Source organism: Heptranchias perlo, chromosome 24 (genome assembly GCF_035084215.1).
Source record: "Heptranchias perlo isolate sHepPer1 chromosome 24, sHepPer1.hap1, whole genome shotgun sequence".
Taxonomy (NCBI): Eukaryota; Metazoa; Chordata; class Chondrichthyes; order Hexanchiformes; family Hexanchidae; genus Heptranchias; species Heptranchias perlo.
The window spans coordinates 18353470-18380493 of NC_090348.1; the positions used below are offsets into that span (position 1 = coordinate 18353470).

Sequence of the window (27024 nt, forward strand, 5' to 3'; positions counted from 1 at the left end):
CAGTTCCTTTATATTGTCCTTCAGCTCTTTTATTTGTAGTGATCTACTGAGACAATATCATGGTCTGAATTCTTCATTCTGACAAATGTGAACATTTCACAGGACTTTTAGATCATTACCCTTACTCCCTTCTCCATTTCTTGTGACTTTAAAAACAGTTCCTGCACTAAAAGTCTTTTAATAAATCTATTATAAAATCTTCAAAGATTCAAAGCCCTTTTTAAACTTAAAAGTATCTCAATTCACTGTAGTGCACTATAACAACAAAAGAGGCTGTTGACAATAAATAACATTTGTTGTTTGATGTCGCAGGCACATGGCAACAGATGCTTGAAGCACAAAATTACAGGAAATTTATAACATTGGAGATTACATTGTTTGTTTGTTTAAAAACATATAGGCTGACAAAGGAACTTGAATGTAATAATGTGATTTTCAGTGGAAGTGATGTGTAGTCAGTCACCAAAAGCCCTATAACTAACTTGCCCATGGCACAATATGATGAATGTATAGACATTAAATTTATCCTTGTGTATGTTTAGAGATTATTTTAAAAATGTCCAATATCAATAAAATTTTCATTCATTCTGACAATTGAAATATTGGGCCTTACACCATGTTAGTGAATTACTACATTTAACATCACTTATAACAGCAGTATTTAAACATGATCAATTTATATAAAATTCAAATATTTCGATCTGTAGATCAAAGGATGATAACAAAAGGGCAGGCTTTGCATTTCACAAGATGCCATGCATTTATTCCAGATTTTAATTTGCGTTGACATCATTCATAGGGTCTGAGTGTAGATGTGATTACCACATAAAACAGTAAACCAGAATATTAATGGATTGTAGGTAAATCAGTTCTGATTACATTCCAATTTAACAACGGTACTAGAAGAAATAATATCGTTACAGCTGAAAACTCTATAGCATTAGCATTGGCTGTTGTACTTTTCAATTTTGTGCTCATATTTTCACCGAAAAGCTTGCAGCTTATGATGATTCTGTTGGCCATATGGGAAGTCCTTCTACTGATTGCAGCTCCTAGGGCTGCCCATAATTCAGACACATAACTGTTCAGATGTAGCAATTTCTTTTCAACTGTAAAAGATTTCTTGGTAGATTTTATTTCACCAGGAACACTGCATCAATCATTCAATGGCATTTGTAGTGTAGTCTGCATTATAATGCCCTTACTCTGTAATCTCCCTACAGGGTCTACCGATTGCAACCACAAACAGCACTGGCAGCAGTGAATGAAATCCATTTTTCACAATTGTATATCAATACGTATCTTTATGCATTAAAGCACAAGTCACAGAAAGTCTTGCCAGGCATTCTATGAAAGTCCAATGAAGACCCTGAATCGCAACATTTTGCAAGTTATTTAATTGTAGTAAACCAAATGAGAGCATTTCACTACAGTTGTTTATTGTGTCAGTGTTTTGGATTATAAACAAATCTACAGATAGAGTAATTGCAACACCAAAGCTTTAATTGTTTTTTTATTCTGAGCTGATCTTTCTATAGTTAGGCAGCAAGATTAATTTACACATTTTATCATTAAAGATTAAAAGCTAAGATTTAAGACTCCTATTTTCTGAAAACTCCGATCATCCTGTATGACAGTATTCTTGAATTGCTGTAAAGCACTCCTCAAAGGGTTGAATTTTTTAAAATCCCATAATTTGTAATGCAGTTTTGTAGCAAATTAATCACTGTGCTTACCATGTGTATGCAGTCAGATCTATTATGCGTCATGTTCACTCTCTCATGTATTATTAAATGCATTAGTCATACAAGCAGTGCCAGTTATATATCTGCAGGTAATCTATGACTAACATGGAGACATTGTACTACACATCATAAATCATCTCACTCTTTTCCAATTCTTGTTAATTTATTGGTCTTCATTGGGCAGATAGAGAAATAAGGTTACAGTAAGATTTTCTACTGTTTTTAAATTTATAATCTTTGCAGATTTGTTGTACATTTCTGAATCAATCCTTTTTTTAAAAAAAACTTCAAGAACATGCTTTAATCTCTGAAAGAGTTAATGAATTTGATTTACTGTAATTTATTGCATGTTGTGCACCAGCCTGGAATAAATAGTAGTGAACTGAATTAACAACTCATCCACAATGTTTTTTTTTGTGAATGTATAAATGTATTTTTTTGAGCTGCCTTTGTTTCCTATTTTTCCCTCTCATCCATGTAATCTTCCCAAGTCTCTGCCTCTGAACCAGTTGCTAGGGGATATGAGAGTGTGGCCCGGTGATGATTTTCCCTCCACCTTAAAAGGGGGAATGGATGGTTATCTGTTTGGTGCACTTATCATGACGCAGCTCAGGAACTCGCTACTCTGTGGGATGAGGGACAGAAATATGTGGTAAACCTACTGGTAACATACACCTTTTACTATTCTATAAAAATACAAAGAAAACAACTGTGATCGAATATTCAATTCAAATGGCACAAGAAAGGAAAAAATTATTTAAAAATGTGTGTATATAGAGAGATAGACCACCACCTTTTTACCCCATGGCCCGGTGTTCAAACCCTTCTCTAATATTAAAATACCAGGTGAACTACTGAGATTGGGGTTGAAACAAAAGAGGAAAAACATTCTATTCCTCAGCATCAACAGCCTTTGTCTTGATGAGCACATTTTCTATCCACTCCCCAACAAAAAATCAAGATGATTGGGAAGAGTGGAACGATTGTACTCAACTTTGGAGCACAAGTGTTCAATGGCACAGTGGAGTATGCCGTCTCAGTAACCCAGCTGTCCAAAATTGGGGGATTATCAGTTGAGACCAGTGGCTGAGAGTGGGCAGGGGAGAGGGTGTCAGGAGGGGTCATGATTCCCCCCCACCCCCACCCGCCAATCATTTTGAGATCGGCCAACGTGGCTTTAGAGAACTGCCTCCATAATCGCTCCCAGAAACCTCGCTCACCCGTCTTCGATCCCCTGGTTCGCCCTGCAAGTCTGTGCGGTTCCCGGCTTGGCCTCCGGGCTAGGTATGTCGACATTCCCCAGTTCCCAGCCCTGTCTCCTTCCTATCAAATCGGCCAAGTCTCAAGTTTGAACCCCTCCCCAGAGGCCAAGCCTAGCTCCGCCACTGTCTCCCAGCAGAGGAGGTCAAAATTGGACACTGTTAAGGTGCCTGTACAGTATCTCACTCCTGGCAGCTAGCCAAAGGTGCATTCAGGGAGATCTTGGAATAGGCAGCACGGATATAACTCCAGGAGGACTGAATAAGTTGCGATTATGACCTTGTAAAAGACACATACTAAAAAATGTTAATTAAAGGAGCGCACAGAAATATTTTAACATTGGCATGCCTTCTTAGGCCCTACTTATACTTAGGGAATTTAATTATGGACCCATTGAGGGGGCACTGTATCTTCAAGGTTCAGCTGCCATTTTTTTAAGGTTGCTTTTAACATTGTGATAAACCTATCTTAAAATGTTTCACTGAAAGTATTTCTTTTTCTAACATTTTATTTTTATTATTATATTATTGTAATAAGCATATCAATTAGCTTATGCTTTCCACCATGTGTTCACTGTAACATTCACATTTAAAAAGTATATGACATGACTTAATATTGCATCAAATCCACTGTGACCAGCAAACAAATTAATTTTTTTATAACTCCATAATTACTCATTTAACTGCCTTAACTAATCTCCTTATATGTGTTTTATTGGACAGATTCTATTTTACCAATGGTACTTACAAAGGAATAATGGAGTACAATCTTTAATTACATTTCCTTTTAATTTGATTCACTCCAGATTTGAGAGTTTGGGTGCCTTGCTATGTTTTAATCAAATACCTTATAGTTTCCTGACTTGTGGCAGAGATTAATGCAATCGATTTCACTATTTCCCCTCAAAGTGTCAGTTAATACTCAGACAATGATATTAACATGTTAGTTAGAGCAATTCAAAATACTTCATGACTCTTCAGTTATGTAAACACGCTCACTGCTGTGCGATACATACGAGTAGCTGAATGAGACATATTTACTTTAAGATTAGTAAATGATACAATGGTTTGTGGGACCCCTCTGTTGAGTCATCACAAAGATGGTCTTATTGACTGTCAGGCCATCCAAAAATGGAAACAAACTGCCACCATCACATGTCTGCAGGTTTTGTCCTCAGCCTTTCCTTGGCAGTAACAGATTGAAATCCTTTGGTACTGCTAATGGCAAGGAATTGAATTTCTTTTTAAAAAAGAGTTGAAGACTAGATAAAGGCCAAATCACTATGAATAGGACTAACACGTCATTGAGGTGTGCAAAGGAGAGAAGGGAATTAAATCTAAACGGTTGGAAATTAAATTTCAGTTTTGATATTAACCATGATATTTTCTAGTGCGTGGTGCATTGAATGAAAATACTTTTGTAAGATGGGATTCAGTATTTTCAGAGTGAACTCGTGTATGTGTGTGTGTGTGTGTGTGTGTGTGTTATATAAATAAAATAATGCATTTGTATGACAAAATGGAGAACTTATGAAAGCTAAATTCTAAAAGACATCACTTGCATTCACTCTGCGTATCTCCATTGAAATGCCAGGCTACTGTCAATGGTTTGCTGGGTTCCAGGAGAAGGTTGCCATCTGCTGGCAATATAAGATTAGTACAGAATTAATTTGCAGAAATACTGGGGTCCACTATTTTCCACACTTTTGACATTTCCAATCTAAAAGATGTTTGTGTGCAGCGTAATCTAGTGCAACTTCTCCTATAGTAGCAAAATGAAGTCTCCTTGATACGGGGGGAAATAAATTTAAATGTGAGGACGGTGGAATGTGCAAGAATTAGAATCTATTTTGTACCACTGCATTTTACTGCTCTAGGACTGGGTGTCATGCAAGCTCCATTATCTGGTCCTCGAAGCCCCAAGCTGGTTGTTTTCTATTTGCGCACTTGTGCACATAAGTTTCTTCTGATGTCGGCTTCAGCTTTTTGAGCTTTACAGCCAGTCAGGTTCCGATCCTCTGGGCCGAGAAAATGCAAAATGCTGCAACCAACAGCAATGGAAACACCAACCTCAGAGATAAAATTCTTAATAATAAAATCTAATAATAAAAGATAAAAATGTTATAGCAATGAACCTAGGTTAGCTTTCATCTAATATTTGATTTTATTCCCATCATTCTCCTCTCCTTTTAAGTCACACATTATTTTCTGAGGGAGGGAGGAAGGGCAGGCGACCTGCTCTGAGTCTACCATCAGTACCATTGTGGGACTGGCTGATAGGTGCATAAGAATCCTCCTCTGTACATCAAACTACTCAGGTACGGTACTGTAGAGGTCATAGCACTGGGTTAGTAATGCAGAATTCAAATCCCACCATGGCAAGTTGTGAAACTGAATTCAATAAAACTGGTAGTTTGTGAGTTGGCACTGGGAAATTTATTTTACCATGAAAGGGGCTAGATTGTCATAAAAACCCAATGGTTCCAATAATGTCCTTCAGAGAACGGAACATGCTACTCCTGCCTGGTCTGGCTTACATGTAAATCTGGTCCCACACTATGTGGCTGACTCTTAATGTTCTGTGAAATGGCCACACTGTTACAAAAGCAACCACATCCACCTCCTTCTCAGGTGGACTAAATGGCATGGCCAACATCATCTACATCTGGAGGACAATTTTTTTAAAAATTACCTAGCTATCACCTGATGAAAGAAGAGAGACTTCACCAGCACCAAGGAGGAAATGTCATTTTTACATTAGTATTTTCAATATTTTATTCACGCAAATATAACAATTTGTTGTCAATGGAAGTAAAATGGCAGCTCTAGTTATTGGTAATAATTAAGCAATAAACACAATCCTGGATTTACCGGGCGTTAAAGGCTTCTGCACACTGAAAATGTAGATGACAGCAAATAAAGTGCTTTTTACCAAATAAGCATAGATACTAATATTTTGGGATTATGCTGTATATTTGGTGGTGGGGGGGGGGGAAGGTATGTATTAAAAATATCATTTGACACAAACCTGCAATAAAAGATTTCAATAGGAAAATAAATTCACTGCTGCTCCAATTCTGGAGTGATACCAGGTGCTAATTAGTGGATCTGATGTTTAAATAGATGGGTGTCCTCCTCCCGACACTGAGAAACACTGCCTCTACTGTTACGTGGCAATGTTTGATCAGCTACTGTATGTTCATTACTGACGTTATTTTGTGTGGCAGAATCTTATTGGCAAATAGTAAAATCTGCACTGAATTCCTAATTCTAGAAAAATAACCCACAGTAATGACTAACTAACGAATGTCCTCCTTGGGGTCAGGAAAGGAAGTAAGCAGGATCCCTTTGGGGTCGAGGTGGCTCCAAGATTACACAACTGGTTAAGTTTTGGAACTGAGGCACGTTCAATAAATTCAGTACCTGAGCCAGAAATAGTCCATGGCATTGTTGCTGATTGACCTGCCAGGGTAGCTACATAATGGGATCTGGAGAGGTAGGCGTCACTGGGACCTGGGATTCTTCACGTTCTGTTCTATTTGTCCTCGAAACCATAGCCCTAACAGGTAGGGCAGTCTTCTATGGATAAGCATCAGAAAACTTACAGTGGTCTCTGCCAGTAAGCTACATCGTTTTAGCTGATTAGATTCGAGCAGTACCCCTGCACACACTTCGAGGAGGGGGATGGGGCAATCGATGCCTAAACTGTTTAGATTTAGATAAGTGGGCTGTGTCCCTAAGGGGAGAGAGTTTGTACACAGGCGAGGAAGAACACTACCTATGTGAATTTCTCAGTAGCTTGGTTTGTGGACTTAAATATTTGCTGGATTTTCAACTTGCATCAGATGTACAGCTAGCAAAAATTAACAATGGCACGTCGTGTAAAAATAATGAATTACTCGCTAGATCATATTCCTGTGCTAAGATAGGAAAACATTAATTATCCATATTCCAATTATTCACCTCAATTATCAGCCAGAGTTTTAATTGCAGCAACCTTGTGTGAGGCAACAAACCTGGCTGACCAAAAAGAAAAAAAAAACTGATCCTCAACAACCAACACAAACCTTATCGTACAAATGGACATTTTCAGTAAAACTCACCTTTTCTGAAGTTTGATATAGTACAATCAATATGTACCGATTTTCATGGCAGTGATTACAGCACAACAACATTTTGTTTTTGGGGGTAGGAGTATTTTGTTGTTTGCTCTCTTTCTCCACTATCCCCCGCTGAGATAGTGAGCAGCTGACCTACTGCCAGGTCAAGTTCATCACATAACGTGGAAGTCTATGGCTACAGTAGGTATTCTGACATTCTTCGTCAGTTAAAGTCCACATAAAATTAATATTAAACTACAGAATAGACACAGGTAGTGGAACTCTAAAAACTTAATTACTGAAACCAGTTTGGAGCGCTAGCATGACAAAGAACTTATCACCCAAACCTGCCAGATCAATTAGTGGAAGCTGATCAGCTACTCCAGGTAGCTGCCGTGAAGGAGGCATTGAAAGAAACTACATTTTGGCCCAAGACATGGCCACAAGAAGAATAGACCAGCTTCCCCTTCTAGTTCCTGCACTGCCAGCAAATAATGCACTCTATCACCCAATTCACTGTTCTCTGTCCTGTTTACCTTAGGTTTGAGATGTAGACAGAGCAGTCATTGAACTGCATCCATCATTTTTGCTAAAAGCTGCTTACATTTTACTTATCTGTAGAAATCAAAGTTATATCTGCCACGTGACATCTCTATTGAAAGAAAGCAATGCTTTTATTGATGTGCAAAGAGCATTATGTTTTTTGGATAGAATAAGAATATTCAATCAAACTTGGCAATTGTTTGCTTCCTATGAGAACAACGCCTGAGGTAAATTAAACAGAGATCTGCAAATTTGATAGCAGAGTGTACTGCCCTGCATTACTTCCTGACAGTACGGCAACTACTGGAGAAAAGTTTTTCACAGTAATTTCGTAGAAGATCATGTAAGATGGAGCTGGAATCCTGAGAGTGAACTGACATTATTTCCACCAAGTCCAAAATGAAGCCCTTGCTACTGCTTGGGTTCTGTGGGATGTAATATCCCAGCTGTGCAGAAATTAAAGTCACTAAAAGGAATGCTGAGGAGTGGTTAACTCTTCCTACTGACGCTCCTTCAAAGTATACGCCTCACCACATAATCCAATTCAGAGAAGGTGGAATACTAATCATACTGTTATGTATAAAATCCACTGACTTCAGGAGAACTACTTAGGACTGCAGGCCAAACAGCATTAAACAGGGGTAAAATAAAACTGGAGTCTCCTGATGTTAGTGCTATGACAGAAGACCTTGACATTTTTGTGACCATTTCATGCACTCAGTGCGGGTCATTTTCAACTTCACGCCTGGACAGTTACCTGGCGCAATGGATCATCGACTCGTGACAGAATCTGCCCGATGTTTGTTCCATTGATTTCAATGGAACGAAAATCAGGTGTGTTATTAAGAGAATGTCTACTATGGCACATAAGAGATGGGAGATCCCAAAGAAGAAATTTGCTTCTAATTTGCTAGTGATATCATCCAGCTTGGTTTCCTGGACTTGTTTGAGAGTCAGAGAGGAAATTTCCAGAGGTTTTCCTAAATTGGCCTAAGGTTTTTTCTACCTCTGCCTAGTCCTGCCATGCTTTAGTTAGTTTCAGTGTTGGGCAATACCAGAGTGACCAGAGAACCCAAATGTTGACCATTTTTTTTAAAAACTACTAATGAAGGAGGTTGTGATCCCTGGAAGATCCTGATGCTTTTCCCCGAGTATATGCACAGAACATTGCTCGATCGGTATACTTTTATGGATTGCTGATGAGTGCTCAAATTGAATCTTATTTCTGACCTGGAGCTGCAAGAAATGTAACTTGGCTTTGAAAGTATCATGCTTGGATATTGTTAGTAGCACAGTCTGCTAAGGAATGAGGTGCTCTCGACTTTGTGACACTTTACTGCCTCCTGTACTTTAGATATACTTAAAAACATGCAAGTTCGACACACTTCCTCATAATGAGATAGAAACAACATTCATTAGTTTTCCATTGAATTTCATACCTTTATTGAAGTTTAGTTTCCGAATGGTCCATTCCTGTTTGCATGATTTGGATAGTACTTACTGAGAGGGTCATTTTGCTGATTTGCAAATTTAGAAATAAAAGTGGTATAAAAGGGGCACTTATCTATTATGGCTGGTGGTAGGATTGGTTGATGAATCAAACTGAAACACCAAAGTTTGGAACTGGCCATCTCTCTTCCTCTCAACAAAAAAGCTCCAAAGGAACAATGAAGGCAGATTTCCTGTGTACTAAGGTGCAGTGAAATGGAAAACCTGTTCGCTACAAATGAGTTCACTACACTTAACACCCAGAGGAAATCTTCCCCAATATGTCCTTTTGTACACTTGTGTTGCCTTTTTATCCATTTATTACATCTCCCCCTAAGTATTTTTTTCCTGCTGAATTGTTATACAAGTAGTAAAGCTTGACTGTGTGAAAGTGAGAACATATGAGAACACTTTTATAATGGTAAACTCAAATGTCACAAAAGAAAATCTGTAAACATTTATAATGCAAAAGCCCTACCTAAAAGTCAACATTTTGCTGACATAAACTAATCAAATCACTCAAAATGCTTTCTGAAAAAAGCTTTTGTCTGCCATTTTTTCTCAGTAACTATAATTTCTAATGCCCAAAATAAGGTTTTAAACAATTAAGAAAAATAAGAATTACATATTTCATGATAATATTATTTCATATTATTTACCCATTAAACTGTCTTGTGCTTTTAAAACTTTTTTTTTAAAAAAGACCTTCATTAAAGCTTTTAGTTCAAACCTCAGCTTGTCTCAAAAATCTGGGCTTCAACTGGATATTTTTTATCTCACAATTGTTGGACTGAGCATTCAATCACATCTGTACAATCTGAGCACGTGTCGTTTTCAGAATTTCCTAGCATGCAATCTATACATTCGAAGCACATGCAGTTTGCAAAACTTTCCAGCATGGAATTTGCATCAGCATGAGTTGAAATGGAGAGGTCCCCATATCCAGTGGAGATTTGAGAGTTTCTTTGCATTTTCCATAATACTTTATTTAGGCAAGTGATGACATTTATTTAAAAATGCGGTTTTCTACTATGAACGATTCACAGACAGATAACATCGATGATTAGCAGCACCTGTTTTGCCCAATACTACCAGATACTTGCACCCCCCAATATTGCTAGCCCCTGAACCTCCAAATTCTCTAAAACTGCCTTCCTTCCCAATTCTGCTGGACATCAGGATCTCACCAGTCTTCCCCCACTCTCAAATATTAGGATCTTACTCAGTGCTCACAAATCTCTTGACTGCACGCCCAGTGATCCCTGATCCTAAAATCAACCCCAATGCTCCCAGTCCCTAAGACCACCCTCCTTAACGCTCCCAGATCCCATTCCTTAAATGCTACTAAATTCTGAGATTCCATCCCAGTACTATCCAACCCTGGACCCCTTCCAGATGCTCCCAGAACCCGAAGCTGCAGTAAAATTCTTAACAAGACATATTCGTACATTGCCACCACCTTCCTAACCATAGCATGAACATACAATGTAGCCCATTGATCGGTGATTGGAGGTGCTGAACTTGGCTCCCTGCAACCCAATCATGGCAAGCAGTGACCCATGACACATGAATGCTTATATATAATGCCTTCCAGCAGCTGTCATTCCAAGCCTCAGTTTCCTCATCAGCTATCAAAATGCTATTTGATAAAAGTTATGATTATCAAAATATATCAATGGTATTTATTTTTAAATGTGTATTTATTTTAGTGCTAACCAGCTGAACATTTTTAGATAGGTACAAAATCAGTAGCATACTTTGGAAGGGTGGGGAGTTAGTAACTATGCAACAACACAAAATTCTCACCATGCTAATTTAAACAAAAAATTGTCTGATAGGAAGTTGCCTATACACAAGGTTAAAATTCAACAGTTGTCTTATCTAATTGCAGCCATAAGTCTCTGTTTTAGAAACATTTAAAGATACCCAGTTGCAGTTTCCAGCTCATAAAGCACCAAAAGGAACTAAGAATCTATCAGAAAATGTTGTCTGGGACATTTGGGGAGTGATTTTAGGAGGCAATTGCGGGTGCGTTGGGGGCTCTGAAAATCGCGGAAATCTTGTTTGGGTTCGGAAGCCGGCTCCAACCCGCTGACTTTCGAGTTTCCCAGGGACCCACCTGTGTCCTGTGACCCGAAAACGGAAGTCCCGCCGGCATTTAAAGCCAGTGGGATGACAGTTAAAGAGCCAAATTTACCTCACTGAGGTACTTAAGGCGCTTCACCTGTGACAGATTAAGTACTTAAAAAGATTTTTAATTTACCTGGGCTGCTTGCCCACTGCTTCTGATTCACAACTGGTGAAACCAGGCATGAAGGGCTGGATCAGGGAAAAAGAAACTAAATAAATAAAAACCATAGAAGGAAGTGAAAACACAAAATGAACCTACCTTTGCATCATGCTCCGATATCCAATGTCTCCCGCTCCGATTTCCCCCTCTTCACCCCTCCCCGATCTTCCAGTCCAGCGCCGGATGATGTCTTGCTCTCTCTCTCTCTTTCTCGTCCTGCCCCACCTCCCCCTCGCGCTGCAGCTCCTGGCGGCAGCCAGCCTGTCAATCAGGCTGGCTGCCGAGCATGAAACCCGGGGAGGACCTTAATCATCAGCAATCAACATGCGATCGAGTCAGAAATGGTAAGTTTTGTTCATGCAGGTTTGCCACGAGCACCTTCACCACCACCCCCGCTGCCAACCCACCACCATTGTAAAATCGAGCTCTTGTTCTTTACAGCTTTATTAAATGAGTTTCTTACTCTTCTGTACACTAACCTTGGAATGTTTTGGCTGGTTTTCACACTTCCCAACATCTTCATTAGAAATCTTTGCACTGGTAAAACTGTCCATAGAACATGAGGACACTGCTTGGCACAGATCATCAAAATCTTTATCCTGGTTGTCTCTGATTTCCAACAACAGCTTTGATAGCTCCCCGGTTAGTGCTTCACCTGCCAACAAAAGATGCAAAATTATACCTGTGAAATGGAAAATGTTCAACGCTTTAACAGAAATTTAATTGTTAGAATTGTTAGTTCCTTATTAAATTCATTAGGAATTATGTTTACAGATGAATTATAGTGGGAAAGCTTTGCGAAATGTTCCCCATTTTAACATATCCAGAGAATGAATATTTCATTTGACAACTTCGGGTGATACACACCAGTACTGCCCGTGACTTGTGGGTCTTTGTGCAGCTCAACTGCTGTTTGTAAATCTCCAATAAGTAGAGAAATTATAGCCACAAAGTTCTGCTTGATGTGTTGCTGATTTCATTAGTATTACTGTGTTTTGGTCCAGTTATTAATGCGAAAGGAAAGGTCGCATCAGCGAGATTTAGTAAGACACTACTGCCTCATTGCCTGCCCTAATGTGAGCTGTCAAAATATTGGACTAGAACTCAATAGTATGGTGTGTTTTCTTTTTAAATCCCAAGCAATTTTGCCTTCACAACAATTAAAAAAAGCATATGCAAGGGAAGACAAGGACCAAACTATTCTCATCACAAATATAGTCAATGTCCTTAGCAAGGCTGCAGTTTGGAAGTCAGCTGCACTATGTCATATGGTTTGTCCAGTACAAAAAAATCATTAAGGTTGGTCAGGCAAGATCTACCCCTTCCAAAACCCCACTGGCTGTGAAATTCTGCACGCCCATCCTCAATACACTCAACAAGTTCTTAACAAACAAAAAGATGCCCTTTACTCTCACTTCCACTTATTTTCTTTAGGTCTATTTTTGGAGGAATATGAATCCTGATCTCTCAAAACAAGTGTGAAATGAGGAATTCTCTCCCATGATGTGGAATTCCTTAGATCATCAAAGTGGGAGCCAGAAACAGTGGTGAGAGGTGAGCCAGCAGAAGAATCAGGACTTTTGCACAGGAGTGTGATTTTCGCAGGTGGACAACTTTTGCTGACTCAGTGATAAAAAAAAGCCGCAATTTTCCAGTGGCAGTGCTGACGACTCAGTCAGTAAATGTGATACCAGATTGTAACAACCCTAGTCTGTGCTGAGTTGGCCGATCCCATCCAGGCAGAAATGAGGGTATTTCAACTGGCCTCAGTGTCCCTGGGCAGTGGCCAATAAAAGGAGCGGAGAGAGCGGACCTGAGCGGTGAATACAAGGAGCGGAGAGAGCGGACCTGAGCGGTGAATACAAGGAGCGGAGAGAGCGGACCTGAGCGGTGAATACAAGGAGCGGAGAGAGCGGACCTGAGCGGTGAATACAAGGAGCGGAGAGAGCGGACCTGAGCGGTGAATACAAGGAGCGGAGAGAGCGGACCTGAGCGGTGAATACAAGGAGCGGAGAGAGCGGACCTGAGCGGTGAATACAAGGAGCGGAGAGAGCGGACCTGAACGGTGAATACAAGGAGCGGAGAGAGCGGACCTGAGCGGTGAATACAAGGAGCGGAGAGAGCGGACCTGAGCGGTGAATACAAGGAGCAGAGAGAGCGGACCTGAACGGTGAATACAAGGAGCGGAGAGAGCGGACCTGAGCGGTGAATACAAGGAGCGGAGAGAGCGGACCTGAGCGGTGAATACAAGGAGCGGAGAGAGCGGACCTGAGCGGTGAATACAAGGAGCGGAGAGAGCGGACCTGAGCGGTGAATACAAGGAGCGGAGAGAGCGGACCTGAGCGGTGAATACAAGGAGCGGAGAGAGCGGACCTGAGCGGTGAATACAAGGAGCGGAGAGAGCGGACCTGAGCGGTGAATACAAGGAGCGGAGAGAGCGGACCTGAGCGGTGAATACAAGGAGCGGAGAGAGCGGACCTGAGCGGTGAATACAAGGAGCGGAGAGAGCGGACCTGAACGGTGAATACAAGGAGCGGAGAGAGCGGACCTGAACGGTGAATACAAGGAGCGGAGAGAGCGGACCTGAGCGGTGAATACAAGGAGCGGAGAGAGCGGACCTGAGCGGTGAGTACAAGGAGCGGAGAGAGCGGACCTGAGCGGTGAGTACAAGGAGCGGAGAGAGCGGACCTGAGCGGTGAATACAAGGAGCGGAGAGAGCGGACCTGAGCGGTGAATACAGGGAGCGGAGAGAGCGGACCTGAGCGGTGAGTACAGGGAGCGGAGAGAGCGGACCTGAGCGGTGAAATCAAAAAAAATAATTTAAATCAAGAAAAAGACAAAAAAAGTGACGTCACAGAGGAGCACGAAGGTAAGTCGGTGTAAGTATTTAGTTTATTGGTAAGTGTTTTTAGTGGTCATTGTGTTTAGTGGTTAATGTCTTTAGAGGTGGTTAGTGTTTTTACTGGTCAGTCTGTTTGTTTAATTTTAAGGCTTTTTAACTAACACTAACAGTTAAAAAGAGCAGGAAACTAGTTTAAACTAGATAAATTAACTAGTTTTTAAAAAAACTAAATAAACCAAGTCAATTAATTATATAAAAAATTGAATTAAGTAAATAAATAAAACAAGGTTAGACAGAGATGGCAGTACAGGTTGTGTGCCGTAACTGCATCATGTGGGAGTCTGGAGAACAGCGTGATCCCAGGTAACCACATCAGCAGTAAGTGTCTGAAACCCGAGGAACGACAGCTCAGAGTTGCTGAGCTGGAGTCCAAGGTGCAGACATTGCAATGCATCAGGGTGGGGAGAGTTACCTGGATACCTTGACCCAGGAGGCAGTCACAACCCTTAGGTTAGATAGTGGTTTAGATTAGTGGTCAGGGACAGGAGGATGTGACTGCGAGTCAGGCAGGTAAGGGGACCCCAGATGCAGTGGCAGAGGAGCCTCAGCCTTTGCCCTTGTCCAACAGGTACGAGGTACTTGATACCTGAGTGGATGAGAACAAAGACTGCAGGGAGGATGGGTAAATTGACCATGGCACTGTGGTACAAGAGGCCATTCAAGTGGAGGGAGCAAAAAGGAATGTGGTAGTGTTAGGGGATAGTACAGTCAGGGGGATAGATAGTGTTCTCTGCAGCTGCAACCGGGAGTTACGAAGGCTGTGTTGCCTGCCCAGTGCCAGGGTTAAGGACATCTCCTCATGGCTGGAGAAGGAAGAGGAGGCTCCAATTGTCGTGGTCCACCCAGGAACCAACGACATAGGTAGAACTAGGAATGAGGTTCTGCTGAGACAGTTTGAGGAGCTAGGGTCCAAATTAAAAAGCAGAACCTCAAAGGTAATAATCTCTGGATTACTACCTGAACCACACGCAAATTGGCATAGGGAAAAACAGATTAGATGGTTAAATGCGTGGCTGAAAGAGTGGTGTGGGAAGCAGTGGTTTCAATTCATGGGGCACTGGCACCAATACCGTTTGGACAGATTCCATTTAACTGGGCTGGGACCAATGTCCTGGCGAATCGAAAAACTAGGGTGGCAGATAGGGCTTTAAACTACTAAGGGGGGAGAGGGAGGGGGGTGTTCAGGTAAGGGTAAATTTCTAAGTCTAAAGAGAAAAGTCAAAGCTGTAGAGCAGAGTAGCTATTTGAGTAAAAACAAGCAGAGTGTGTCAGGAAGGGACAGAGAGTTCAACAAAGGTAATGGGTCACATCAGGGAAAAATAGTAAGAAGTTAAAATTGAAGGCACTACATCTGAATGCACGAAGCATTCGTAACAAGATAGATTGATTAATGGCACATAGAGATTAATAGGTTTGATTTAGGAGCCATCACTGAGATGTGAATACAGGGTGACCGAGGTTGGGAACTAAATATTCCAGGGTACTAGACTTTTAGAAAAGATAGGCAAAACGGAAAAGGTGGGGGCGGGGGCGGGGGCGAGGTGGGGGGTGGGGGGAGTATAGTCCTGATAATAAAGGAGGAGATAAAGGCAGTCGTGAGAAAGGATCTTAAGCTCAGGAAATCAGGATGTAGAATCAGTATGGGTGTGGATAAGAAATAACAAGGGCAGAAAGCACTGGTGGGAGTAGTTTATAGGCACCCCTAACAGTAGTTATAGTGTTGGACAGAGTATAAATCAGGAAATTAGAGGAGCATGTAACAAGGATAATGCAATAATCGTGGGGGAGCTTAATCTTCATATAGACTGGGCAAACCAAATTAGTAAAAGTAGTTTGGAGGACGAGTTCATGGAATGCATTCGAGACAGTTTTCTAGAATAATATGTCGAGGAACCATCTAGGGAACAGGCTATTGTAGATCCAGTATTGTGTAATGAGACAGGGTTAATTAGTAATCTTATAGTTAAGGATCCTCTAGGGCAGAGTGATCATATGATGACAGAATTTCATATCGAGTTTGAGAGTGATGTAGTTAAGTCCGAAACTAGGGTCTTAAATTTAAACAAAGCCAATTATGTAGGTATGAGGGACGAGTTGGCAAAGGTAGATTGGAAAATCAGATTAAAAGATATCACGGTAGATATGTAATGGCGAACATTTAAAGAAATAATTTATAATTCTCAATGAATATACAGTTCATTCACGAATAAAAACTCCACGGAACAAGTGATCCAACCGTGGCTAACTAGAGAAGTTAAGGATAGTATTAGATTAAAAAAAGAGGCTTACAATATTGTCAAAAAGAATTGTGAGCCTGAGGATTGGGAGGGTTTTAGAAATCAGCAAAGGATGACCAAGAAATTGATAAAGAGGGAGAAAATTAAATATGAGATTAAACTATATTTGGGATTAAACCAAACTTGGAAGGGTAGTAAACAGTGAGGAGGATAGTGATAGACTTCAAGAGGATATAGACAGGCTGGTGGTAGCATGGGCAGACATGTGGCAGATGAAATTTAATGCAGAAAAATGCGAAGTGATACATTTCAGTAGGAAGAACAAGGAGAGGCAATATAAACTAGAGGGCACAACTCTAAAAGGGGTACAGGGACAGAGAGATATGGGGGTATATATGCACAAATCATTGATGGTTGAGAAAGTGTTTAAAAAAGCATATGGGATCCTGGGCTTTATAAACAGAGGCGTAGAGTACAAAAGTATGGAAGTTTTATAAAACACTGCTTCGGCCACAACTGGACTATTGTGTCCAGTTCTGGGCACCGCATTTCAAGAAAGATGTGAAGGCCTTAGAGAGGGTGCAGAAGAGATTTACTAGAATGATTCCAGGGCAGAGGGACTTCAGTTGTGTGGATAGACTGGAGAAGCTGGCGTTGTTCTCCTTGGAACAGAGACGGTTGCGAGGAGATTTGATAGAGGTATTCAAAATCATGAAGGGTCTAGACCGAGTAGATGGAGAGAAATTGTTCCCATTGGCAGAAGGGCAAAGAGCCGGCGCGGACTCGATGGGCCGAATGGCCTCCTTCCATGCTGTAACCTTTCTATGATTCTATTCTAACCAGCAAGAAATATAAAAACAGATTGTAAAAGCTTGTACAAGTATGTAAAAAAAGGAGATTAGCGAAAGTAAACGTGGGACTCAGAGGCAGAGACAGGTGAAATTATAATGGGGAATAAGGAAATAGAAGAGATGTTAATCAAATAATTTGTATCTGTCTTCACAATAGAAGACACAAAAAACATACTGGAAATAATGGGAAACCATGGTTCTAATGAGAGTGAGGAACTTAAAGATGTGATTGCACTAGAGAGGGTGCAGAGGAGATTTACGTGGATGTTGCCAGGACTGGAGAACTTTAGCTATGGGGAAAGATTGGATAGGCTGGGGTTGTTTTCATTGGAACAGAGGAGGCTGAGGGGTGATTTAATTGAGGTGTATAAAATTATGAGGGGCCTAGATAGAGTGGATAGGAAGGACCTATTTCCCTTAGCAGAGGGGTCAGTGACCAGGGGGCATAGATTTAAAGTAATTGATAGAAGGATTAGAGGGGAGCGGAGGAGACTTTTTTTTACCCAGAGAGTGGTAGGGATCTGGAACTCACTACCTGAAAGGGTGGTAGAGGCAGAAACCCTCAACTCATTTAAAAAGTACTTGGATGTGCACTTGAAGTGCCGTAACCTACAGGGCTACAGACCAAGTGCTGGAAAGTGGGATTAGGCTGGCTAGCTCTTTTTCTGCCAGCACAGACGTGATGGGCCGAATGGCCTCCTTCTGTGCCGTGACTTTCTATGATTCTATGAAGATTAGTAAAGAAAAAGTACTGTAGAAATTAATGGGATTAAAAGCTGCCAAATTCCCTGGACCTTATGACCTACATCCTAGGGTTTTAAAAGAGATGGCTGACGAGATAGTGGATGCATTGGTTTTGACCTTCCAGAATTCCATAGATTCTAGAATGGTCTCCATGGATTGGAAGGTAGCAAATGTAACCCCACTATTCAAGAAAGGAGGGAAAGAGAAAACAGGGAACTACAGGCCAATTAGCCTGACATCAGTAGTAGGGAAAATGCTAGAATCTATTATTAAGTACGTAGTAACAGGGCACTTAGAAAATCAGAATATGATTAGGCTGCGTCAACACGGTTTTATGAAGGGGAAATAGTGTTTGACAAATTTATTAGAGTTTTTTGAGGGTGTAACTAGCAGGGTAGATAAGGGTGAACCAGTGGATGTAGTATATTTGGATTTTCAAAAGGCATTTGATAAGGTGCCACATAAAAGGTTGTTACACAAGATTAGGACTCATGGGATTGGGGGTAATATATTAGCAAGGATTAAGGATGATTAACGGACAGAAAACAAAGAGTAGGAATAAACGAGTCATTTTCGGGTTGGCAGATTATAACCAGTGGGGTGCCGCAAGGATCAGTGCTTGGGCCTCAATTGTTTACAAATTATATCAATGACTTAGATGAGGGGACCGAGAGTAATGTTTCCAAGTTTGCTGATGATACAAAGCTAGATAGAAAAGTAAGCTGTGAGGAAAATGCAAAGAGGCTGCAATGGGATATAGGCAGGTTAACTGAGTGGGTGAGAAGATGGCAGATGGAGTATAATGTGGGGAAATGTGAAATTATCCACTTTGGTAGGAAGAACAGAAAAGCAGAATATTTTTTTTTAAAAGGCGAAAGACTAAGAAATGTTGGTAGTCAGAGGGATTTGGGTGTGCTTCTACACGAATCACAGATAGTTAACATGCAGGTACAGCAAACAATTAGGAAGGCAAATGGTATGTTGGCCTTTATTGCAAGGGGGTTGGAGTATAAGAGTAAGGAAGTCTTACTGCAATTATATAGGGCTCTGGTGAGACCACACCTGGAGTACTGTGTACAGTTTTGGTCTCCTTACCTAAGGAAGGATATACTCCCTTAGAGTGGATGCAACGAAACATAGAAAATAGGAGCAAGAGTAGGCCATTCGGCCCATCGGGCCTGCTCCGCCATTCAAAATGATCATGGCTGATCGTCTAACTCAGTATCCTGTTCCCGCTTTTTCCCCATATCCCTTGATCCCTTTAGCATTAAGAAATATATCTATCTCCTTCTTGAATACTTCTAATGACTTGGCCTCCACTGCCTTCTGTGGTAGAGAATTCCACAGGTTCACCACCCTCTGAGTGAAGAAATTTCTCCTCATCTCCGTTCTAAATGGCATACCCTGTATCCTGAGATTGTGACCCCTGGTTCTGGACTCCCCAGCCATCGGGAACATCCTCCCTGCATCTAGTCTGTCTTGTCCTGTTAGAATTTTATATGTTTCGATGAGATCACCTCTCATTCTTCTAAACTCTAGTGAATATAGGCCTAGTCGACTCAATCTCTCCTCATACGTCAGTCCTGCCAACCCAGGAATCAGCCTGGTAAACCTTCGTTGCACTCCCTCCATGGCAAGGACATCCTTCCTCAGATAAGGAGACCAAAACTGCACACAATACTCCAGATGTGGTCTCACCAGGGCCCTGTATAACTACAGTAAGACATCCCTGCTCCTGTACTCAAATCCTCTTGCGATGAAGGCCAACATACCATTTGCCTTCCTAACTGCTTGCTGCACCTGAATGCTCGCTTTCAGCGACTGGTGTACAAGAACACCCAGGTCTCGTTGCAGCTCCCCTTCTCCCAATCTATCACCATTCAGATAATAATCTGCCTTTCTGTTTTTACAACCAAAGTGGATAACCTCACATTTATCCACGTTATACTGCATCTGCCAAGTTCTTGCCCACTCACCCAACTTGTCCAAATCACATTGGAGCCTCTTTGCATCTGCCTCACAGCTCACATTCCACCCCAGCTTTGTGTCGCCTGCAAACTTGGTAATGTTACATTTAGTTCCCTCATCCAAATCATTGATATATATTGTGAATAGCTCGGGCCCAAGCACTGATCCCTGCGGTACCCCACTAATCACTGCCTGCCACCTGGAAAAAGACCAGTTTATTCCTACTCTCTGTTTCCTGTCTGTCAACCAATTCTCAATCCATGCCAGTATATTTCCCCCAATCCCATGTGCTTTAATTTTGCACACCAACCTCTTGTGTGGGACCTCATCAAATGCCTTCTGAAAATCCAGATACACCACATCCACTGGTTCTCCCATATCTAGTCTACTAGTTACATCCTCAAAAAACTCCAGTAGATTTGTTAAGCATGATTTCCCTTTCATAAACCCATGGTGACTTTGTCCAATCCCGTTAATGCCCTCCAAGTGTTCTGTTATCACATCTTTTATAATGGACTCTAGCATTTTCCCCCACTACTGATGTTAGGCTAACGTAAGTTCACTAGATTGATTCTTGGGATGAGAGGGTTGTCCTGTGATGAGAGATTGAGTAGAATGAGCCTATATTCTCAGGAGTTTAGAAGAATGAGCGGTGATCTCATTGAAATGTATAAAATTCTTAGACTGCTGATAGGGTAGATGCTGAGAGGCTGTTTCCCCTGGCTGGAAAGTCTGGAACTAGGAGTTACTGTCTCAAGATAAGGAATCGGCCATTTCGGACCGAGATGAGGAAAGATTTCTTCACTCAGAGGGTTGTGAATCTTTGGAATTCTCTAGCCCACGGGGCTGCAGATGCTCAGTCGTTGAGTATATTCAAGACTGAGATCAATAGATTTTTAGACACTAGGGAATCGAGGTATGTAGGGATAGGGCGTGAAAGTGGAGTTGGGGTAGAAAATCTGCCATGATCTTAATGAATGGCGGAGCAGGCTCGAGGGGCCGTGTGGCCTACTCCTGCTCATATTTCTTATGTTCCTATGTTCTTATGAGTTCCTACTCGTGATCATAATTCAGTTGTCTCAAAAGTACACGTGTGTATCTTGTATAGGGACCCACCCCTCCTCTACATCGTCCAATAGCCCAATGATAGTACTGGAGGTCCATCGATTGACATGGATCCATACCCCAGCATCAATCTCCGGCTTTAGGAGCAAAAGGTAGAAAAGGGAAAACTGGGGATGAAGAATGCTGTGGGGCTGCCTGCCAAGTGAGTTGTCATGGTTACAGCTATCACTCAGTGCACGGCTGACATCATGAGCATTTAGAGCTAATTTTTCTAGTTAAAAGTACAGTAATAGGTATTAAAATTCTTTTTATTTCTAATACAAAAATGGTACAACCATCAGCACATGATTATATATATATATATCCATTTAGGAGAAAAACTATAAGCTATACAATAATTTCAACATTCATGAGTAATCTAGTGATCCTTACTCATGGAGATGGTTAACATAATGTAGTATATTCTAGACTCTTAATTCCTTTATAATTATGTGTTGTGCCTGTAAAGTAATTCTATTCTTCCCTTCTGTAAGATACAAGACTATATGATTCTGCAGTTATGTCATAATTACTGGTCTGATAATTTAATGAATGGAATGTCTCAATTTGTTTTAACATCATAAGATCTCAGTGGAGCTGGAATAAACACCCAAAATATTTGCACTGAAATCTGTAATGCACTGCAATTGTATATTACGTTACATATGCTCAACAGTGAGTTCCAGTATTTAATTTCAGGGCGCAGGTTACGTCCATAAGCTGGTCAAACTGCAATATTGCTGATGATGTTGTCTCCTGGATGCCCCATTAAATTAATAATTGATACTTATAGTCACTATGGAGCCTTCATCACACAGCCATATGTTATTCTATATGCACTGCTGACTTGGATGTATCCTCCAATTTTAACACTAATGTTCACCCTGCATTGCTCCCAGCATTTTTTTTATCTCCGTCATGTTGGGGAGGAGAGGGCTATGTACGTTTTCAGCAGCTCCAAATGAGACCAGTTAACTTCGATACGGCAGTGAGTCAATAGGGAATTGATAAACCTGTTACTTTCAAATTTGTTAATATGGAAACTAAGCATCAGGATCCATTTTCAAACTACCATTTGAAAATGACCTAGCCCATACAATGCATCAAAAGCTGATGTCAACTGACAGTAGCAATAAGAGCTGCTCAGGAATCATGCAGTGTGGAACTTTCGAACACGTGTTACAAATCCCAAAGACCTGTCCAAATAGGCAAAGCTCACAAAACAAAACACCCTCAGCAAAAAAAAAATATGCTGACCGGGAAGGTTTCCAAAATTGTTGACAAACAGGTCAAAATATGATGACATAGAAAGAAACCTGGAGACATCAGTATCATTAGACACTGGAGGATAGAGAAAGGAATAAAATATAGAGAGTGATAATGCTGAGTTAGTGCATACATCTAAGCTGGACAAAAATGCTGCAAAGCACTTCTTGTTGACCATGGTCTATCAGCACTTTTACAATGAAACTTGCACAGAAACATTTTCACAGGAGACACAAAGGCATCACAATTTCTAACAATTTGATTACTAGATGTTTTATTAAAATGAACAACTTGGCACGCAAGACTGGGATCTGGGGGTGGAACCAGCTGACTGATGGGATAAGTACATATGGGCCTCAGTCTTTTCTCATCCTCTGTAGATGAACATATGAGGAACTGAGATTAAACATAATGGGCCTGATGTTAGGAGGGTGGCGGGTTGGCAGCGGGGGGTGGGGGAGACTGGGCGCGTGAGTAACGCGCCCAGTGAAATCGGGGTGCTCCGCACGCAATCGCAGCCTAATTGAAGGTACTTACGCGTGCTTCCGGGTTTCCCATTCCAGACCTGTGCAGCGGGCGGACTGCGCACCCGCATCACAGGCTGTCAGCAGAAGGAGCCCTATTTAAAGGGGCAGTCCTCCAATGCTCCTCCTACAGCAAGAACCAAATTGGCAGCATGGAGCAGCCCAGAAGAAAGGCTGCTCCAAGGTTCTCAGACCCCTCACTCCAGGTGCTGCTCGATGGGGTCAGGAGGAGGAGGGAAACGATTTTCCCAGCGGACGGGAGGAAGTGGCCTGCCTCTTGAACATTACCACGCAACCCAATCCTCATACAATCTCATGGCTATGTCTCACATGCACACTCCCATGCATCTCCCTCACGGTCACCCCCACCCATACCAATGCATGCAGCGGGTCACCATGCAACCATCACTCAATCACGCCTCTCTCAGCCCCAGGACATTGCTGCAGGAGTTCCTCAGAGCAGTGTCCTAGGCCCAACCATCTTCAGCTGCTTCATCAATGAACTTCCCTCCATCATAAGGTCAGAAATGGGGATGTTTGCTGATGATTGCACAGTGTTCAGTTCCATTCGCAACCCCTCAAATAATGAAGCAGTCCGAGCCCGCATGCAGCAAGATCTGGACAACATCCAGGCTTGGGCTCATAAGTGGCAAGTAACATTCGCGCCAGACAAGTGCCAGGCAATGACCATCTCCAACAAGAGAGAGTCTAACCACCTCCCCTTGACATTCAATGGCATTACCATCGCCGAATCCCCCACCATCAACATCCTGGGGGTCACCATTGACCAGAAACTTAACTGGACCAGCCACATAAATACTGTGGCTACAAGAGCAGGTCAGAGGCTGGGTATTCTGTGGCGAGTGACTCACCTCCTGACTCCCCAAAGCCTTTCTACCATCTACAAGGCACAGGTCAGGAGTGTGATGGAATACTGTCCACTTGCCTGGATGAGTGCAGCTCCAACAACACTCAAGAAGCTCGACACCATCCAGGACAAAGCAGCCTACTTGATTGGTACCCCAACCAACACCCTAAACATTCACTCCCTTCACCACCGGCGCACTGTGGCTGCAGTGTGTACCATCCACAGGATGCACTGCAGCAACTAGCCAAGGCTTCTTCAATAGCACCTCCCAAACCCGTGACCTCTACCACATAAAAGGACAAGAGCTGCAGGCACATGGGAACAACACCACCTGCACGTTCCCCTCCAAGTCACACACCATCCAGACTTGGAAATATATCGTCGTTCCTTCATCGTCGCTGGGTCAAAATCCTGGAACTCTCTTCCTAACAGCACTGTGGGAGAACCTTCACCACAAGGACTGCAGCGGTTCAAGAAGGCGGCACACCATCACTTTCTCAAGGGCAATTAGGGATGGGCAAATAAATGCTGGCATCGCCAGCGACGCCCACATCCCATGAACGAATAAAAAAAAGTGACTCTGAGCCTCCGTGTGCACTCCTCCTCAGAGAGGTCCATGAAGCTGAGCCTCGGTCTGTAGACCCTCTGGCGAGGGTTGTGCCTTCTGCGACGCATCTCTCTCTGCGATTGCCCTCCCTTTTGCTGTGCAGGTGGATGTGTCACAGCACTGTGTTGTGGAGCTCCACGTGTCTGAGGTGGACGGTGTGGCCGGCGAGGCTGGTGATGCTGTTCGCCCTCCGAGGAGGTCATGACTGCAGCTATGGCGGACCCCATCCGGAAGATGTACGTTTGAGGGGGTCTGCAAGGTAGGTAAATGTATCTGCACAACGGGGTTGAGGTTGCAAGTTGGTGAATTTTGTTGTTAGGAGGAGGGTGGTGGAGGCCAAACTTTGTCCAAATCGACAGTGTGACCTCCTGCAATGAGTGAGGGTCTCCCCCACCACCTGTCAAATGGACCATTGCAGCTCCCACAGGCTGGTGGCTGCAACACGTCTGTTATAAACTAGGAGTGTTTCCCCCAATACAGGAAACACGCTCAGTTTGGATGAAAATCCCACCCCTCCTAAAATATCCTCCCAATCAGGTCTGCAAACGACCTGAACTATCAAATTAATTGATTTAAGTGGGATCCCGCCGGCTTTAATTGCCGGGGAGTCCCGCATGCGGGGGCTGCACGCGCATCTGAGCACGTCATTGGGGAACCCGGAAGTGGGCGGGTTGGAGCCGGGCTCCCGACCCACCACGGGAATCCGGAATTTTCGGAGCCCCTCCGCCACGAATGCACCCGCTCGGCCATCCTAAAATCGACCCCAATATATCACTGGGAAGTGAAACATTTTGGTAGGAAGAACAAAGAGAGGCAGTATAAACTAAAGGGTACAATTCTAAAGGGGGTACAGGAACAGAGACACCTGGGGCTATATGCACACAGGTCATTGAAGGTGGCAGGACAGGTTGAGAAAGCGGTTAAGAAAGCATATGGGGTCCTGGGCTTTCTGAACAGAGGTGTAGAGTACAAAAAGGAACTTTTATAAAACACTGGAGCGGCCACAATTGGAATATTGTGTCCCATTCTGGGCACCACACTTTAGGAAGCATGTGAAGGCCTTAGAGAGGTTGCAGAAAAGATTTACTAGAATGGTTCCAGGGATGAGGGACTTCAGTTACGTGGATAAACTGGAAAAGCTGGGATTGTTCTCCTTAAAGCAGAGAAGGTTGAGAGGAGATTTGATAGAGGCATTCGAAATCATTAAGGGTCTAGGCAAAGTAAATAAAGAAACACTGTTCCCACTGGTGGAAAGGTCGCGAACCAGAGAACACAAGTTTAAGATGACTGGGAAAAGAACCAAAGGCGACATGAGGAAAAACTTTTTTTACGCAGCGAGTGGTTAGGATCTGGAATGCACAGCCTGAAAGGGTGGTGGAAGCAGGGTCAACAGTGACTTTCAAAAAGGAATTAGATAGGTATCTGTAGGAAAAAAAATTGCAGGGCTATGGGGAAAGAGCGGGGGAGTGGGACTAGCTGGATTGTTCTTGCAGAGAAACGGCACAGGCTCGATGGGCCAAATGGCCTCCTTCTGTGCTGTAACTATTCAATGATTCTATGATTTTTCATGGTGGATGTTGTCATTTGTGCTAAACATGCCTGGGTACGTTAGCATTCTGGTTATGTTACTGGACTAGTAATCCAGAGGCCTGGACTAATAATCTGGAGTCATGAGTTCAAATTCCATCACGGCAGCTGGGGAATTTAAATTCAATTAAATAAATTTAAAAAAAACTAGTATCAGTAATGGTGGCCATGAAACTACCGGGTTGTCGTAAAAACCCATCTGGTTCACTAATGTCCTTTAGGGAAGGAAACCTGCTGTCCTTACCCGGTCTAGCCGATATGTGACTCCAGACCCTCCACAATGTGGTTAATTGAAATGGCCTAGCAAGCCATTTGGTTGTACAATCTCGCTGCAAAAAGTCATAAGAATAAAACTGGACGGACCACCTGGCATCGGACCACTAGGCACCGGACATGACAAAAGCAAACCAAGCCCAGTCAACCCTGCAAAGTCCTCCTCACTAACATCTGGGGACTTGTGCCAAAATTGGGAGAGCTGTCCCACAGACCAGTCAAGCAACAGCCTGACATAGCCATATTCACAGAGTCATACCTTTCAGCCAACGTCCCAGACTCTTCCATTACCATCCCTGGGTGTCCTGTCCCACCAGCAGGACAGACCCACCAGAGTTGGCAGTACAGTGATATACTGTCAGGAGGGAGTGGCCTTGTGAGTCCTCAACATTGACTCTGGACCCCATGAAATCTCATGGCATCAGGTCAAACATGGGCAAGGAAACCTCCTGCTGATTACCACCTTCCGCCCTCCATCAGCTGATGAATCAGTCCTCCTCCACGTTGAGCACCACTTGGAGGAAGCACTGAGGGTAGCAAGGGCACAGAATGTACTTTGAGTGGGGTAGTTCAATGTCCATCACCAAGAGTGGCTCAGTAGCACCACTACTGACAAAACTGGCCAAGTCCTGAAGGACATACTGGCCAGCGGCAGGTGGTGAGCAAAC

General features: G+C 42.5%; 1 protein-coding gene across 12 annotated transcripts in view; it reads right to left on the reverse strand.

The window, feature by feature from the left end:
- Nucleotides 1-27024, reverse strand: part of anks1b (ankyrin repeat and sterile alpha motif domain containing 1B) — a 738433-nt gene that overhangs the window by 292794 nt on the left and 418615 nt on the right. For all 12 annotated transcript variants that reach the window (XM_068004841.1, XM_068004853.1, XM_068004843.1 and 9 more), the window contains one exon: nt 11905-12080. In XM_068004841.1, coding sequence (XP_067860942.1) covers nt 11905-12080 — 176 coding nt within the window. The remainder of the gene's footprint in view (nt 1-11904; nt 12081-27024) is intronic.